Consider the following 14,395-nt stretch of genomic DNA (forward strand, 5'->3'; position numbering starts at 1 on the left):
AAGTGCCCATCAACAGATGATTGGATAAAGAAGATGTGGTATATATATATACAATGGAATACTACTCAGCTGCAAAGCAGAACAAAATCATTCCATTTGCAATAACATGGATGGACCTTGAGGGAATTATGTTAAGTGAAATAAGCCAGTTAGAGGAGGATAATCTCTGTATGACTCCACTCATATGAGGAATTTAAAAAGATGGACAAAGAGAACAGATTAGTGGCTACCAGGGGAAAGGTGGGGTGGGGGGTGGGCACAAAGGGTGAAGTGGTGCACCTACAACACGAATGATAAACAATAATGTACAACTGAAATTTCACAAGATTGTAACCTATCATTAACTCAATAAATATAAATAAAAACATAAAGAATTAAAAATAAATAAATAAATAATAATAAAGAAACTAATAACTCAACTTAAAAATGGGTAAAGGAGCTAAACAGACATTTCTCCAAAGAAGATACACAAGAGGCCGAAAAGCACAGGCAAAATGCTCAAGATCCTTATTCAGAAGGGAAAAGCAAATCAAAGCCACAATCAAGATATCACTGCCCATCCACTAGGACGGTGGTAATTTAAAAGGTAGATAGTAAGAAGTGTCGACAAGGATGGGCAGAAATTCGAATCCTCATACGTTGCTGGCTTGAAATAAAACATGGTGCAGCCCTTTGGAAAACAGCCCGGCAGCTCTTCAAAATCTAGACGCAGTTTCCATACGACGCCACAATTCCACTCCCAGGTATGTACCCAAGAGAAATGGAAACATATGAAAAGTTTGAACACGAATGTTCATAGCGTTAGGATTCACAAGAGCCAAAAGTTGGAAACAACCCAAATACCCCTCCACTGGTTAGTGGATAAACAAAACATGGTATATCCAGACAACAGAATATTATTTGGCATAAAAGAGAATCAATTACTGACATGTGTTATAAATGCGGATGAACTTTGAAACATCCTACATTAAAGGAGCCATCAAAGGACCTGTATTGTATTATTCCGTGTATATGAAATGTCCAAAATAGACAGAGAGAGACAAGAGTAGTTGAGGGGTTGCCTAGGGCCATGGGGATGGGAGAATGGAGAGTGACTGCTCATGGGTACAGGGTCTCATTTCGAGGGGATGAACATGTTCTACTATTGTGGGGATGGTTGCACAGCTCTGTGAATATCCCACAAACCACTGAATCGTACACTGAAAATGGGTGGATTACACGGCATGGCAGTTATATGTCAACAAAGCTGTTTCAAAAAAGAAAAAGAAGAGCAATTTTCTTTTAACTTTGTGATGTGTCTTTGTCCCACGATAAGTAGCACGAGGCACTGGCTACAGCTGAGTCCCAACCAATCCAAAGGATGTGGGTCACAGCCCCACAAAGCCCACCCCCAGGGAAATGGGCAAAGACATCCTCAGAAGGAAAGGATGGGGGATGCTGGTGTCAGGAATGGGGTGCAGACTTGCTCCAGCCAGCAGCATGGGCGGGAGCAGCCCTAACCCTAGCCTTCACACTAAAGAAATTTTGCCTTGAATTTATGCCTCGATCTTCCCAAGGGAAAGCAGGTGCAGCTTATGGTGTCTCTCTAGGCAAGAGGGTAGCTGGCAGAGGACAGAGTGGAAATTTTATCTTTTGATTTTCAAAGCAGCTATTCCATGTGGGAAACACACCGAAAGGGAGAAAACGAGAGTGCATATGCTGTAACATTCTCTCTAATTCAATCACTCCAAGACACGGAGGTTTCCTTAGAAACTTGCCCAGAACAGAGCTGGAGATGGGATTTTAAACAACAGGACTTGGAACAAGTGAACATTATTGACTCATTGGTGTGATAGTCAGGGACCCACGAGGGTGAACACAGATCCTGCTGAAAGATGAATGAAAGTGCCCAAGGGCATCGATGAACTCTGGTGAGACAGAAGGAGCAGGACCTGTGCAGTGAGCATGGAAATGGGAACTTTCCATGACACACAGGCTGTGAGCGAGTTTCACTGGAACCACTCATCTGAGAGCTCGGCCTCTCTCGTCTGTCTGTTTACCAGTTTAGACCCTCAAGGGGAAAAAACTATTTTTGTCTCCTGTTTCATGTCTTCAGGAACATTTGGTACCTTAAGGCATCAGCTGTCAGAGCTGCAGGAACTTCTGGAAACCACTTAGGCCCTCCAGCCAAGCCCGATGTTACAGATGAGGAAACTGAGACACAGGGAGGCTCCAAGGACACGCTGGTAGTGTCTCTGACAGCTAGCCCAGGGCCTTTCAACCTGGCGAGACATGAAAATCTCTGCTCCCTGTGCCAGGAGTGGCCTGATCATTAGAACAAGACATTTTCGAAGAAAGCTGCCTGTTTACCATCAAGTGACCCCCAAACAAAACTTGAAGGATACCAGTAACTTTTTACATCATTTTAAAGAAACAAAGGTTGGTGCTTTATTTTTGCAAAGGGTAAAATATACCATCATTTTTGTTCTTTCCCCAACGCAGAAAGGAAACAGTCTACTGGACAGGAGAAAACTCTAGGGCGAGTTGCCATTTTCAGTTTATCCCCACGGACATTTGAACCAAACGACTTGAGTCCTGACCCCTTCGTCCCTATAGTCCCCCACAGTAAACGCATCAACTCATCACAAATGAGCAGAGACACATTGGTCTCCTCGGCCAGGTAGCATCCACATTCGCGACAGGTGTGCTCCTGCCACCAGGTCCCTGTCCCTCCCTCAGGGGTCCAGACAGGGCCGGACACAGGGGTGGCAGCATGGTGCCGCCTTTGGTGGCGGGCAGCAGCTCTCTCACCTGTGGGCTCACCAGGCCAGGGCCGTGTCCTTCATCGAGGTGACGGAGGTCTCCTGCTGTCCCTGCAGACGCCGACGAACAGCCCTCGGTGATAAAGGACCGGGACACGGAGCAAAGGGCCCCTGTCCCCTGCGTCCGGCCCACAGGGCGAACCACAGGCGGGTCTCCGGGCTCAGAGGCCTTCTCTCCAGCCCCGGAGCCTCTTCTGCCGGCCTCTGGGCGCCGGCTGGCCCGGGACGCGGGGCCGAGGCTTCTGGGGGAACGGGCCACCTCTCTCTGCTCCCCTCGCCGCGCCCACAGCCTGGCCCCTGGGACCCAGGACCTCTCCGCACGCCCCACCCAACCTGGCCATGGAGCAGAAGGCGGGACAAGACCCTTGGGAGCAGCCCTTGGGCGCCATTGGCGGTGCACATGCGCGCAGCGGGCGGTCACGGGCACGCGCTTTCTCTGGCCGTGTGCACAGGGCCAGGAAGCGAGCCCTGCCGACCTTGGGGTCCGCCCATGTCTGCCGCTGGAGGGAGGCCGTGCGGCTCCGAGCGCATCCCCGCCACAGCCCGCGGGGAGAGCCCGGCCATGGCCACGCCAAGCTGTGCTGCTGCAGCCCCACCACCCGCCCCTCAGGGGACAGTGGGGAAACGGAGGCCAGGAGCGGCAGGGACTGGCTGGGCCCTTGAGCTGGGCAGAGGCCCCAGGACAAGAAATAGAGCCTCCTCCCATTTGCATCGCGGCGTCTGTGTTTCCGTTCACTGGCTTATTCATCCACTCATTCACTCATGGCCTCACTCACTCACTCATTCATCCAGTCATTCATTCATTCAGGCCTTCACTTGTTCCTCATCCGTTCATTCGTTCAGGTAGGAATTCATTCTTTTAATCACTCAGCCAGTGGCCTCTATTCCCTGCTTGTGTGCCCAGCACTGTAACTTCACCAGGGATCAAAACCCAATATGTTTCCTGCCCACGTGGAGCTCAGGTCCCTTGTGTGACATGAAGAAAACGTCAGAGAAATCCCATGCTGGGCGCTGCCATCTTGGGTGACCCTTGATCCCATGTTCAGGCCCAAGAGCCCATTACCACGTTTCCTCCAGGCTGCAGGCAAAGGCGGACCCTGAGGGCAGCCGTGGCTCAGGGAGGCCTGAGGAAGATGCCCCATGGGGGCTGAGGGTCTCTGGGCTCAGGGTGGGGAGGCAGGCGGCACAGGGAGGGAAACAGGGTTCCTGGGCCAGGCTGCTGGGAGGCGGGGTGAGTGGGCGCCGGGAGCCGCCACCTTGGCTCTGAGCTTGTGTCTTTGCCTCTGTGCCTCTCCCTGGTGAGAAAAGCTCAAACCGTCTACACTACCCCCACCCCTCGCCCCTCGCCCACCCCATCCCTGTACAGTCCAGAGTGGTGAAAGCCAAGGAGGGGAGAGGCAGGGACAGGGGGAGCCCTGGGCACCGCTTCCCTCACTCCAATTAGAAATGTCTGCTCTGGCTCCACCCTCGGCATGGGCTCCCCTGGTTCACTACAAACCTCCTTCTCCCTCAGCCCCAGTCCTCACCCACAGAGAGTTGGGCGGGACTGGCTCTGCATCTCCATCCTCCACGGGGGTCTCCCAAGTCCCCCAAGAGGTGCTGCCCATGCCACTGCCCTCCGCCCAGGCACTCATCCAAGCTGGAGAGGTGTGCACACCTCAACTCTCAAGATTCAGGGGTTCCAGAGCCCCCCAAGCACCAGCAGGCTCCCCTCCCACCCTCTTCAGGCCACAGGCCTCTGGTGGAAGAGAGGGAGCCGGGGAACTCAGAGATGCCAACTGTGGCCTCCCCACCGGGCAGCATGGCCTCGGTGACCAGTGTGGTGTCCACAAGGAAATGGGGTCTGGTGGGCTCATCCCCTGTGAGGTGACAGAGGAAGCCATGGAGGTCAGCAGAGAAGGCTCTGGAGAGACAGGAAAGTCGTGGCCCCCACCCCAAGCTGATGGCACCAAGAGAAACTTGCCCACCTACCACAGGACCCTCCTGGCAGCATCTCCCAGGCTGACCTTTAGGACCCCATGGCCATCTTGGGCCACCTTTCTGAGCCACTGGGTCTGGATGTGGGGACATGTAGGGTCCTTCCCAGCCCCAGCTAAGAGAGGGGACCTTGGGGAGCTCGCAGATGAGAGCAGAGCACGCCAGTCCTTGGACTGAGGAAGTTTTGATGCCACTCTGTGAGTGGACACTGGGCAGAGGTTGGCAGGAAACCCCCCAATATATCTGTGCCCATTGTAATCCAGGGCAGGGGGCAGCCGGGCACTGCTGTCACAGCCACAGGTTGGCTTTGTGAGCAGAGCTTGGGGGAGGGAGTTGGGGACTGCCAGCACTGGAAAGACACGGGCTTTGACTTTTCAGCTCCTGCTAGGGCTGTGGAGCCAGCTGAAGACAGGGCCCAGGAGCTGGGAGAGCCATCCCCTGCTCCGGCTCCTGCTGGGACTCTGGCCTGGCTGAAGACTCAGCCATGGAACAGGGAGAGCCATGCCCTGCTCCAGCTCCTGCCAGGGCCCAGGAGCAAGCTGAAGTCGCAGCCAGGGAAGAGGGAGAGCCATCCCCTGCTCCAGATTCTCCCTGTGCCTGGGAGACTGCTGAAGCCCCAGCCACGGTCCAGAAAGAGCCATCTACTGATCTGCCTCCTGCTGGGGCTGGCGAGCCAGCTGAAGCCACAGCTGGAGACCATGGACAGCAATCCCCTGCTCCACATCCTCCTGGAATCCTGGAGCCTGCTCAGGCCCCAGCCCCGTCCTCGGGAGAGCTCACTCTCCAACCCCCATCATCCCCAGCTCCTGACCCATCCCTTCCACCTTCTTCCTCACCACAACCTCCCTTCGTCTCCCACCTTAACCTGTATATCTGTGTAGCCATTTATAATTTTCGTTTTCTTGTCTTGTTGTGGTGTTTGTGTCACCTTGAAATAGATTTATGGATTTATATTTTAAGAAATCTGTGTTTTCTCCTTTTAAATTGTACAATTCCTGAGCATTAAGTTCCCAGCTCCTAGAGACAGCCCCCAACAGCTCAGTCATCTAGCAGTTGTCTAGAAGGAGCACCATGATTTCCTGTTGTCTTCCCATGTGCCGGGGCCGCAGCCTCAGCAGAGCCCGCAAGGAGCACCCAGGATGCAGATACGGGCTCCCGTCCCGCTCGAGACATCTCAGGACATTTAAGCGGAGGGACACAAAGGTAACACGGGGACGGACAGGGTGGGCCAATCCAGGCCAGGCCACCACTGTGGTCCCACTTGGACAGCCCTACGTCCCCTCCCTGGGGTGTGTGTTAGTGTGTGTGTGCGTGTGTGTGTGTGTGTGTATATGGAAGGGTGGTTTGTGTGAGTGGACCACCGCGAGGAGGAGCAGGCTGATGAGGGGTTAGAAGCCTGGTGGGCGGGTCCCATTCCCACCCCAGCTCATGGCTGATCGGGTGGGACGTGGAGTGCCAGGCAGCACCGTCTGCCCGAGGTTTCTCCCGAGCCCCTGAGGTCTATCTGTTTCATCCCGGGGAGAATTCTGCGCAGACACAGGGTGGTGCCTGATCTGGGAGCATTAGGCGCAGAGGGCAGAAGAAAGAGCAGGGGCAGCTGAGCAGGGCTCTGATGCTTCTGGGCTGACTGTTGGTCACTGTCTTTGCAGAGGTCCACTCGGGACACGGAGTCCAGCTCCCCGAGGGAGGAGAAGCTGGGCAGGAACAGCGTAGCGGCAGGCGTGGGGAAAAGGCTGGCGTCCTCAGGGACTGTTGGACAAGGATCAGAGCCAGCACAGGACCCAGCCCGTGTGCGGGGAGCACAATCACATCCAGCAGCTCCTGCACAAGGGCAGGAGAGAAGCGGCGCCCCAGGACGGGAGCAGGGAGAGCCAGCCCCTCCTCAGGCTCCGGCAGGAGCCATGCAGCCGGCTCTCATGGAACCAGCTGAGCAGGGAGAGCCATCCCCTGCTCTGGCTCCTGCCAGTGCCCTGGGGCAGGCTGAAGCTGTCGCCAGGGAGCAGGGAGAGCCATCCCCTGCTCCAGATCCTCCTGGAGCCCTGGAGCCTGCTCAGGCCCCAGCATTGTCCCCGGGAGAGCTCCCTCTCCAACCCCCGTCATCCCCAGCTCCTGACCCATCCCTTCCACCTTCTCCCTCACCACAACCTCCCTTCCTCTCGCTCCTTAACCTGTATGTCTGTGTAGCCGTTTATGTTTCTCGTTTTCTTGTCTTTTTTTGGTGTTTATGTAAATTGTAAAATAAATTTATTTATATTTTAAGAACTCTGCATTTTCTCCTTTTCAATTGTACAATTCCTGAGCGTTAAGTACAGTCCCAATGCTCGGCCTCCATCACCACTGTCCACTTGCTGAACATTCCCTTCACCACAAGGGAAGCCTGTTCCCAAAGCGCTCATCCCCCGTTCCTCCCTCACTGCCTGACAACCCATAATGTGTGTTCTGGCAGGTTGTGGTCAATCTTTTCTGGATGTATGTGATAAGCGGTGTCATGCAATAGGTGGCCATCCTAGTCTGCTTCCATATTTTCAGAAGCACTTATCGAAAGCCGCCGTGTGAGGAGCCTCTTGTGGCCCACATGCGTGCTGGGGGCGGGGACACCCACGTATGCTGCCGGCAGGGCTGCTCTGTATGCCTGGACGGGTACAGGAGGCCCGGCTGCCCCGAGGGAGAGAGGCCAGGGAGCCCCTGAGGGCGGCCCCGTCACACCCCAGGGGGCAGGAGCCCAGGGCTGTGTTCGTGCTGAGCAGGGCTGATGCCGTTCCTGCGCAACCCTCACGGGACAGTTGGGAAGCTGAGGCCAGGGGAAACAGGGACTGGCCCTGGGCCCGCGAGGTGGGCAGAGTCCAGAGGAGAAGCGAGGCTTCCAGGCCCCTGGGCCAGCTCTAGCGTCCCAGGAGATTGGCCTTGGGAAGGAGAACCCCTAAGATCCTGGGGGACCTCTGTCCACGCCCTCCCATTGGGGGCCCTTTCCTTTGGGCATCCGCACCTGGGCGCACACTCACTCTCACACTCAAACACACTCTGCCTGCCCAGGGTGGGGGTCAGGAGGGGAGTGCACACTGAGGAGGTGACAGCCGCAAAGAAGAAAGAGGTTGGAGGTGGCTCTGCCTCGGCCCAGGGGTTTCCAGTCCCCTAGGAACATGCCCAGGTCTGCAGCATGAGGAGGAGAGATGCCTGACAAGGTCTGGGGTCCTGTGTCCACCACTCTGGGCACCTGGATGGAGGATGTGACACCCCCCCTGTCCCCGCCCCCAGTGTGGAAGGGGCTAGTGGATAGAAGGCCTGAGGTTACTTCTCCGTCAATTGAGGAGCCTAGAGGAGTGACTCCAAGGACCCCACAAGCTTGTAGAAGAGTCTATAGATCTCAGTTGTCCATCCATGACCCACTGTTCTCCGAGGCCTTGGACAGGGCCTTCTAGTCCCTCGAGGCCTTTCTGGGCAGAGGGCAGCCTGAGCTGTAGGTGGGCTGGGCACCTGGCTACTGCAGAACGTGGCAGAGCACAGGACCCCTCCTCTGGAGAGCAGGACCGAGGCCATCCTTGTTGGAGCCTCGGGGTCCTCATTTGGACGTGGAGTAGAGTCAGTGCCCTGGCTGCGGTGAGGAGGCCTCGTGGGGAAAGTGCACATGCCGCGGCCAGTGCAGGGAGAGAGGGAGCAAGAGAGGCTTCGCAGGTCCCTCACATCACCCCCGGAGCCTGCACGGCCTTCTCCTTTGCGCCCTGGGCCCTGGTGGAACCGCTGCCTCCAGGCCCCGAACAAAGGTGTGTCTTTTCTCTCCCACTGTCCTGCTTGTTGCTGCAATGCTGGGCCTGACCACCAGGGGTTTGGTGGCCACTCGTGCTCAGAGGAGTAACTGGAAGAGGGAAGGCACACTCAGCGGTCATTCTGGGCGTTCCCCCAGCCAAAGCAACAGGTACCTTTCGTGATTGGCATCCATGGCCACGATGGGAGCTGCTCAGAGGTGGAAGGCCCTCTGAGATCATCCCCTTCTTTCAGCTGCTGTGGGCCCTGCACTCACTCTGTGAAGGCGCGCTGTGAGCCTGGGGGCGGTTCTGAAAGCCCTCACGCGGCCCGTGGCCTCCAGGAGCTCACCGACTGTGAGGGGAAGGGACCAAGTGAGGAAAGCAAATCCATGTGGAAAAGACACGCAGGTGCTAGAGGGCAATGAAGCAGGGTGCTGGAGGGAGGGCCTGCAGCCCTGAGGTGGGTCGAAAGTCCTCTGAGCGGACATTGGTGCCACGAGCAGAAGGACACGAGGAGCCAGCCCTGCACACAGCCGGGAGCAGTGTGCCAAGGGAAGCTCCGAGGGCCAGACACTCGGAGGCGCAAGGGAATCTGGCCGAGAGGAGGTGAGAAAGGAGCTAGAGTGGCTGCAGAGAGCTGGGGAGGAGAGGAGGCTGGAGGGGAGGAGGGCAGGGCCAGACTCAGGCCTGGAAGGAGCTCCTAGCTGTCTAGGCTGGGTGTGAGCACGACCCTGACTTAGTACTCGTGAGAACAAACAGGCACCACCTCCTCGTTTCTCTCCCAGGATCCAGGCTCAGCTCTGCTAGGAACCTCTGCCTCCAGGTCTCCCGGGAGGCTGAGGCTGCAGGCTCAACGGAGGCTAGAGGGGCGGGGGCTGTCTCGGACACCACTGCCCGACTATCGGCAGGACGCCATTTGGATGGATTTGGGAGTCTTTTCCGTCTGGGAGCCGGGACCCTCTGCTAGCTCTTTGCACGAGGGCCACCAAGCGCAGCTCCTAATATCTCGTCTTGCTTCTCCTGAACAACGGATCAGAGAGACAGAGAGAAACACCGAGAGAGACACAGACAGAAAGCCAGAGAGGAGAGACAGAGAGACAAAGAAGAAGAGACGGAAATGGAGAGAGAAAGAGACAGAGAAACAGAGACCGGGAGAGACTGAGAGAGACAGAAAATGACACAGCCCCACAGAGAGACACAGAGGCCCAGAGAGACGCAGAGAGACAGAGAGAGACAGAGAGAGAGAGAGAGAGAGAGAGAGATGGAGAGAGAATGAACACAGGAGAGAGGGCGGCAGGCAGAAGCCACAGACATGTCCTGAACTCCGTCTTGGAAGGGACATCCCGTCCCTTTGCCATATTCTACTGGTTGGAACCCAGTTCCTTCCCCGCGAGGAGGCCGGATCACATAAGATGTGTGGCTAGGGGGTGGGAACACTGGGAGCCATTCTGGGGTCTCCCACGCACAGAGGCGGACAGGAGGCCGTTGGACCTGAGTCTGAACCTAACAGGAGGCCCCGGAAGGTTGTGAGCCAGAGGGAGATGATGTCTGAACAGCATTTCATGACAACGCTCCCTGGGGACACTGGGAAACAGGCAGGAGGGGCAGTGCCTTTCCCAGATGCCAGAGCAGCCCCAGGTCTGTTGGAGTTGTCTTGTCTGTCCCGCCCAGCCTTTGGGGAACCCTTCCCATGCTAAGTCTGGGCAGGAGCTCCACGGGGTAGCGGCCCATGGGTTGACAGGCGCTAGAGGGGTTGATAGGTCTAGACACCTGAAGACACCCTTAGCAAGTAGGTACTAGAACGACCCGCACTGCACAGATGGGGGCATGGGGAGGCCCTGAGAGGCACATGGCTGTCCAGGGGGACATCACTGGCAAGAAGGAGGAGCCAGGTCTGACCAGCTCTGCGTCCCCAACGCTGGCTTCTGACTCGAGCCAGGCCTCCTCGGGGGCGGTGGGATGGGTCGTGTTGGTGCAAGTGTGGATGGCCGTGGTGTTGGGATGGAGGGTGAGCCGTCAGCGGCCCAGGGGGTCCTTAGGGAGGTCTCGTGTGAGCAGGAAGCCTAGGGAAGGGACCCCACGCAGTGACCTCACTGGGCCCAAGAGAAGTTGGAACCCTGGTCTCTAGGCACCCAGCTCCTAGAGACAGCCCCCAACAGCTCACTCGTCTAGCACTCGTCTAGAAGGAGCAGCATGTTTCTCTGCTGTCTGCCTATCTGCCGGGGCCGCAGCCTCAGCAGAGCCCGCAAGGAGCGCCCTGGACGCAAAGGCGGGCTCCTGTCCCGCTCGAGACGTCTCTGGACGTTCGTGCGGAGGGACACAGAGGTAACACAGGGACGCCCGGGGTGGGCCAATCCAGGCCAGGCCACCACTGTGGTCCCACTTGGACAGCCCTACCTCCCCTCCCTGGGTGTGTGTGTGTGTGTGTGTGTGTGTGTTAGTGTGTGTGTGCATGTGTGTGTGTGTGTGTGTGTGTGTGGAAGGGTGGTTTGTGTGAGTGGACCACCGCGAGGAGGAGCAGGCTGATGAGGGGTTAGAAGCCTGGTGGGCCGGGCCCATTCCCACCCCAGCTCATGGCTGATCGGGTGGGGCGTGGAGTGCCGGGCAGCACCGTCTGCCCGAGGTTTCTCCCGAGCCCCTGAGGTCTATCTGTTTCATCCCGGGGAGAATTCTGCGCAGACACAGGGTGTGCCTGATGTGGGAGCATTAGGCGCAGAGGGCAGAAGAAAGAGCAGGGGCAGCTGAGCAGGGCTCTGATGCTTCTGGGCTGACTGTTGGTCACTGTCTTTGCAGAGGTCCACTCGGGACACGGAGTCCAGCTCCCCGAGGGAGGAGAAGCTGGGCAGGAACAGCGTAGCGGCAGGCGTGGGGAAAAGGCTGCCGTCCTCAGGGACTGTTGCACAAGGATCAGAGCCAGCACAGGCCCCAGCCCGTGTGCGGGGAGCACAGTCACATCCAGCAGCTCCTGCACAAGGGCAGGAGACAAGCGGCGCCCCAGGACGGGAGCAGGGAGAGCCAGCCCCCCCTCAGGCTCGGGCAGGAGCCATGCAGCCGACTCTCATGGAACCAGCGGAGCAGGGAGAGCCATCCCCTGCTCCGGCTCCTGCCAGTGCCCCGGGTCAGGCTGAAGTGGTCGCCAGGGAGCAGGGAGAGCCATCCCCTGCTCCGGCTCCTGCCAGTGCCCCGGGGCAGGCTGAAGTGGTCGCCAGGGAGCAGGGAGAGCCATCTCCTGCTCCAGAGCCTCCTGGAGCCCTGGAGCCCGCTCAGGCCCCAGCATTGTCCCCAGGAGAGCTCACTCTCCAACCCCCTTCATCCCCAGCTCCTGACCCATCCCTTCCACCTGCTCCCTCACCACGACCTCCCTTCCTCTCCCTGCTTCCCCTGTATGTCCGTGTAGCCGTTTATGTTGCTCGTTTTCTTGTCTTTTTTTGGTCTTTATGTAAATTGTAAAATAAATTTATTTATATTTTAAAAAGAACTCTGCATTTTCTCCTTTTCAAGTGTAACATTCCTGCTGTTACACAGTCCCATGAATGCTCTGTCTCCATCCCCACCACTGTCCGCTTGCTGGACATTCCCTTCACCACAAGGGAAGCCTTTTCCCAAAGCGCTCATGCCTCATTCCTCCTTCGCTCCCTGACAACGCCTATTCTGTGTTCTGGCAGGTTTTGGTCAATCTTTTCTGGATGTATCCGATAAGCGGTGTCATGCAATAGGTGGCCATCCTAGTCTGCTTCCATATTTTCAGAAGCACTGATCGATTTTTCATTTCTCTTTCTACTTGAATAGCATTTTTCCCAGCTGATAGGAAAGTCCCAATGGCTTATGGATTAGATGCTTCAAATGAAGCCCTTTTAGTAAACATGTGCATTATGTCAGGCTACAGACCGCTCTTCTAAGGGGGACACCAGAGCCACAAGCCACACAGGAAGTGCCTGGTTCTTCCTGTGGCCAAAACACAAACAAGAAAAAGGGAGACAGCTGGAAAGACAAACCAGAACCTCGAAAGCATTCCTCCTAAACCAAGGTGAGAGAAAGGTGCAACCTCCCTCTGGACCAAAGAACTCCCGAAAGTCGTTGTTTTCAAGGCACAGAGAGTAAACACATGCAATTCCCCCGAGAGGCGATACATAGGGACATAGGGACGGCATATGTCAGAGATGCTCGACCTCCCCTAGAGGACACGTGCAAACGTAAACACCATGGAGACGGCATTGGTCACCAGCAGACTGCCAGGTTTCTGGTCTGGTTGCGACCAGCCCTGGTGAGAATTTGGGGAAGCAGAGGCCCCCGCAGATCCCTAGAGAGCAGGGGAAAGGGCACTGCTCTCTGGGAGAATAGCCTGCAGGACCCTTCCAAGTTCCCCAGGACCCCACCTTTGCTGGCAGTGCCAATGCCAGGAGTGTGGCCCACAGGAGGTCTTGCCCAAGGTTCCCAAGATATCTTTTCAAGAGTAGTCATGACAGCACTGGTTGCAATGGCTGGGAGCTGGGAACACAACTCAGGTTCATGGAGAGGCAATGGGACCCATGCGGCCCATCCGTCAGAACACGGATATGTGACATCAACAGGGAGACAGACATCTATGAAAATGAATGTGCGTGTGAGAGAGAGACAGACAGAAGGAGACAGAATGAGAGCAACCGCGCCAGGGAGATATGCACCAAACTGTTCACGGGGCTCTACTTTCCAGTCTTATCTGCTCCTGGCGGGATGTCGAAAGTTCTGTAGAATGTGCGTGTCTTCCTTTCCTAATTCTAAAAAGGTGAATATCACAGCTTCAATGAAATCCATTGATGATCCATCTTTGGAATAAAGTACATTCTTTAGTTTCTATTTTTGAAGATTTCTATTCCAAGACAATGAACGTTTATTGTAGTAAAAGAATGAATTTTCAGAGACTGAAGAATTAAGGAAGTGGCAACTCAGGAGTGCCCTTCACAGGTGGTCTTCACCTTTCCAGTCCTTTCCCTTGGTGTCCACGTGTGTGTGCACGCGGGCGTGTGTGTGTGTGTGCGTGTGCCCGTGTGCCCGTGCGCGGGGGTGCATGTGTGTGGGGTGATGCATATTCACACCTGTGGTCTGCGTGTGTGCACATGGATATGCCGGTGTGTGCGTCAGAGTGCGTGCATCCTGTGGGTGCTGAGTGCGGAGGCCTGCAGGGCGTGTGCTCCTCTGGATCTGATTTCTTCACGGGCGGACCCTGGGGCGCACACAAAGACCTTCCTCTTGGATATCCCGGCATCCGAATTTCCAAATGGCCCCGATGTGGAACGTGCCCCGTTTCTGACTTTCCTCTCCCCTCCTCACGGTGATGGGAACATCAGCCTACCTCACAATCTCTGATCCTGGAGGACATATCCCCAGAGGGGGAGATTCTGGTGCATGATGTCAACACGGTGTTCCGCTGTCGGTCACTCTCTGACCTTCGAGGTCTCCTTCTCTGCTGTGAGCCTGTTTTGGGAAAGTGGGGATGCAGAGAGCCTGGGGCAGAGAACTCAGGGAGGGATGGACAAGGACTGGCTGCTAGGATGCAGGTGAGGAAGGCACCAGGGGTGATCTGCCCAGCTAGAGGGCTCCCCTCCTGCCCTCCTGGTCCTGCTGCTGGCCTCATCCCTGGCCTCATCCCTGGTCCCACCCTCCACCTCCCTAGCCCACTTTGGCCTCCCAATGCCCCTCCCGGCCTCTAACTCTCCTGAGCTGAGCAGCCTGACCTGCTGACCAGGACAGAGGATGAGGAGGGCCCGCACAATCCTGCCTGCTCCTCTCCTCCAAACCCCATCCTCCAGGCAGGAAAGCACATCTAGGGCAGTGCACAGAGTCACGGGGACCACCTCGAACGTGCTCCGTCCAGGGGTCGTTCTCAGCTGCATG

At 56.4% G+C, this 14,395-nt stretch overlaps 2 protein-coding genes across 5 annotated transcripts in view; one reads left to right on the forward strand and one right to left on the reverse strand.

Annotated features, from left to right (window-relative positions):
• LOC103561889 (olfactory receptor 2AE1-like) overlaps positions 1-14,395 on the reverse strand; it is a 122,124-nt gene that overhangs the window by 78,005 nt on the left and 29,724 nt on the right. The window contains exon 2 of one of the 4 annotated variants that reach the window (XR_011524690.1): positions 13,834-13,975. The exons of the other annotated variants lie outside the window; for them this stretch is intronic. The gene's annotated coding sequence lies outside the window, so the exon portion shown is untranslated. Of the gene's footprint in view, positions 1-13,833; positions 13,976-14,395 lie in introns of those variants that run through there. 4 annotated transcript variants of the gene reach the window in all.
• LOC139074842 (skin secretory protein xP2-like) lies at positions 10,583-11,999 on the forward strand. The gene is made up of 2 exons (XM_070567635.1): positions 10,583-10,846; positions 11,315-11,999. The coding sequence occupies exons 1-2, from the start codon at positions 10,715-10,717 to the stop codon at positions 11,969-11,971; spliced, it is 789 nt and encodes a 262-aa protein (XP_070423736.1). The 5' UTR covers positions 10,583-10,714; the 3' UTR covers positions 11,972-11,999.

This window comes from Equus przewalskii, chromosome 12 (genome assembly GCF_037783145.1).
Source record: "Equus przewalskii isolate Varuska chromosome 12, EquPr2, whole genome shotgun sequence".
In the NCBI taxonomy this organism is placed as follows: Eukaryota; Metazoa; Chordata; class Mammalia; order Perissodactyla; family Equidae; genus Equus; species Equus przewalskii.

Coding starts and splice junctions, on each gene's coding strand:
- LOC139074842 (XM_070567635.1), top strand. CDS start 10,715: ATGTTTCTCTGCTGTCTGCCTATCTGCCGGGGCCGCAGCCTCAGCAGA. Junction 10,847..11,314: donor TCGTGCGGAGGGACACAGAG/GTAACACAGGGA, acceptor CTGTCTTTGCAG/AGGTCCACTCGGGACACGGA.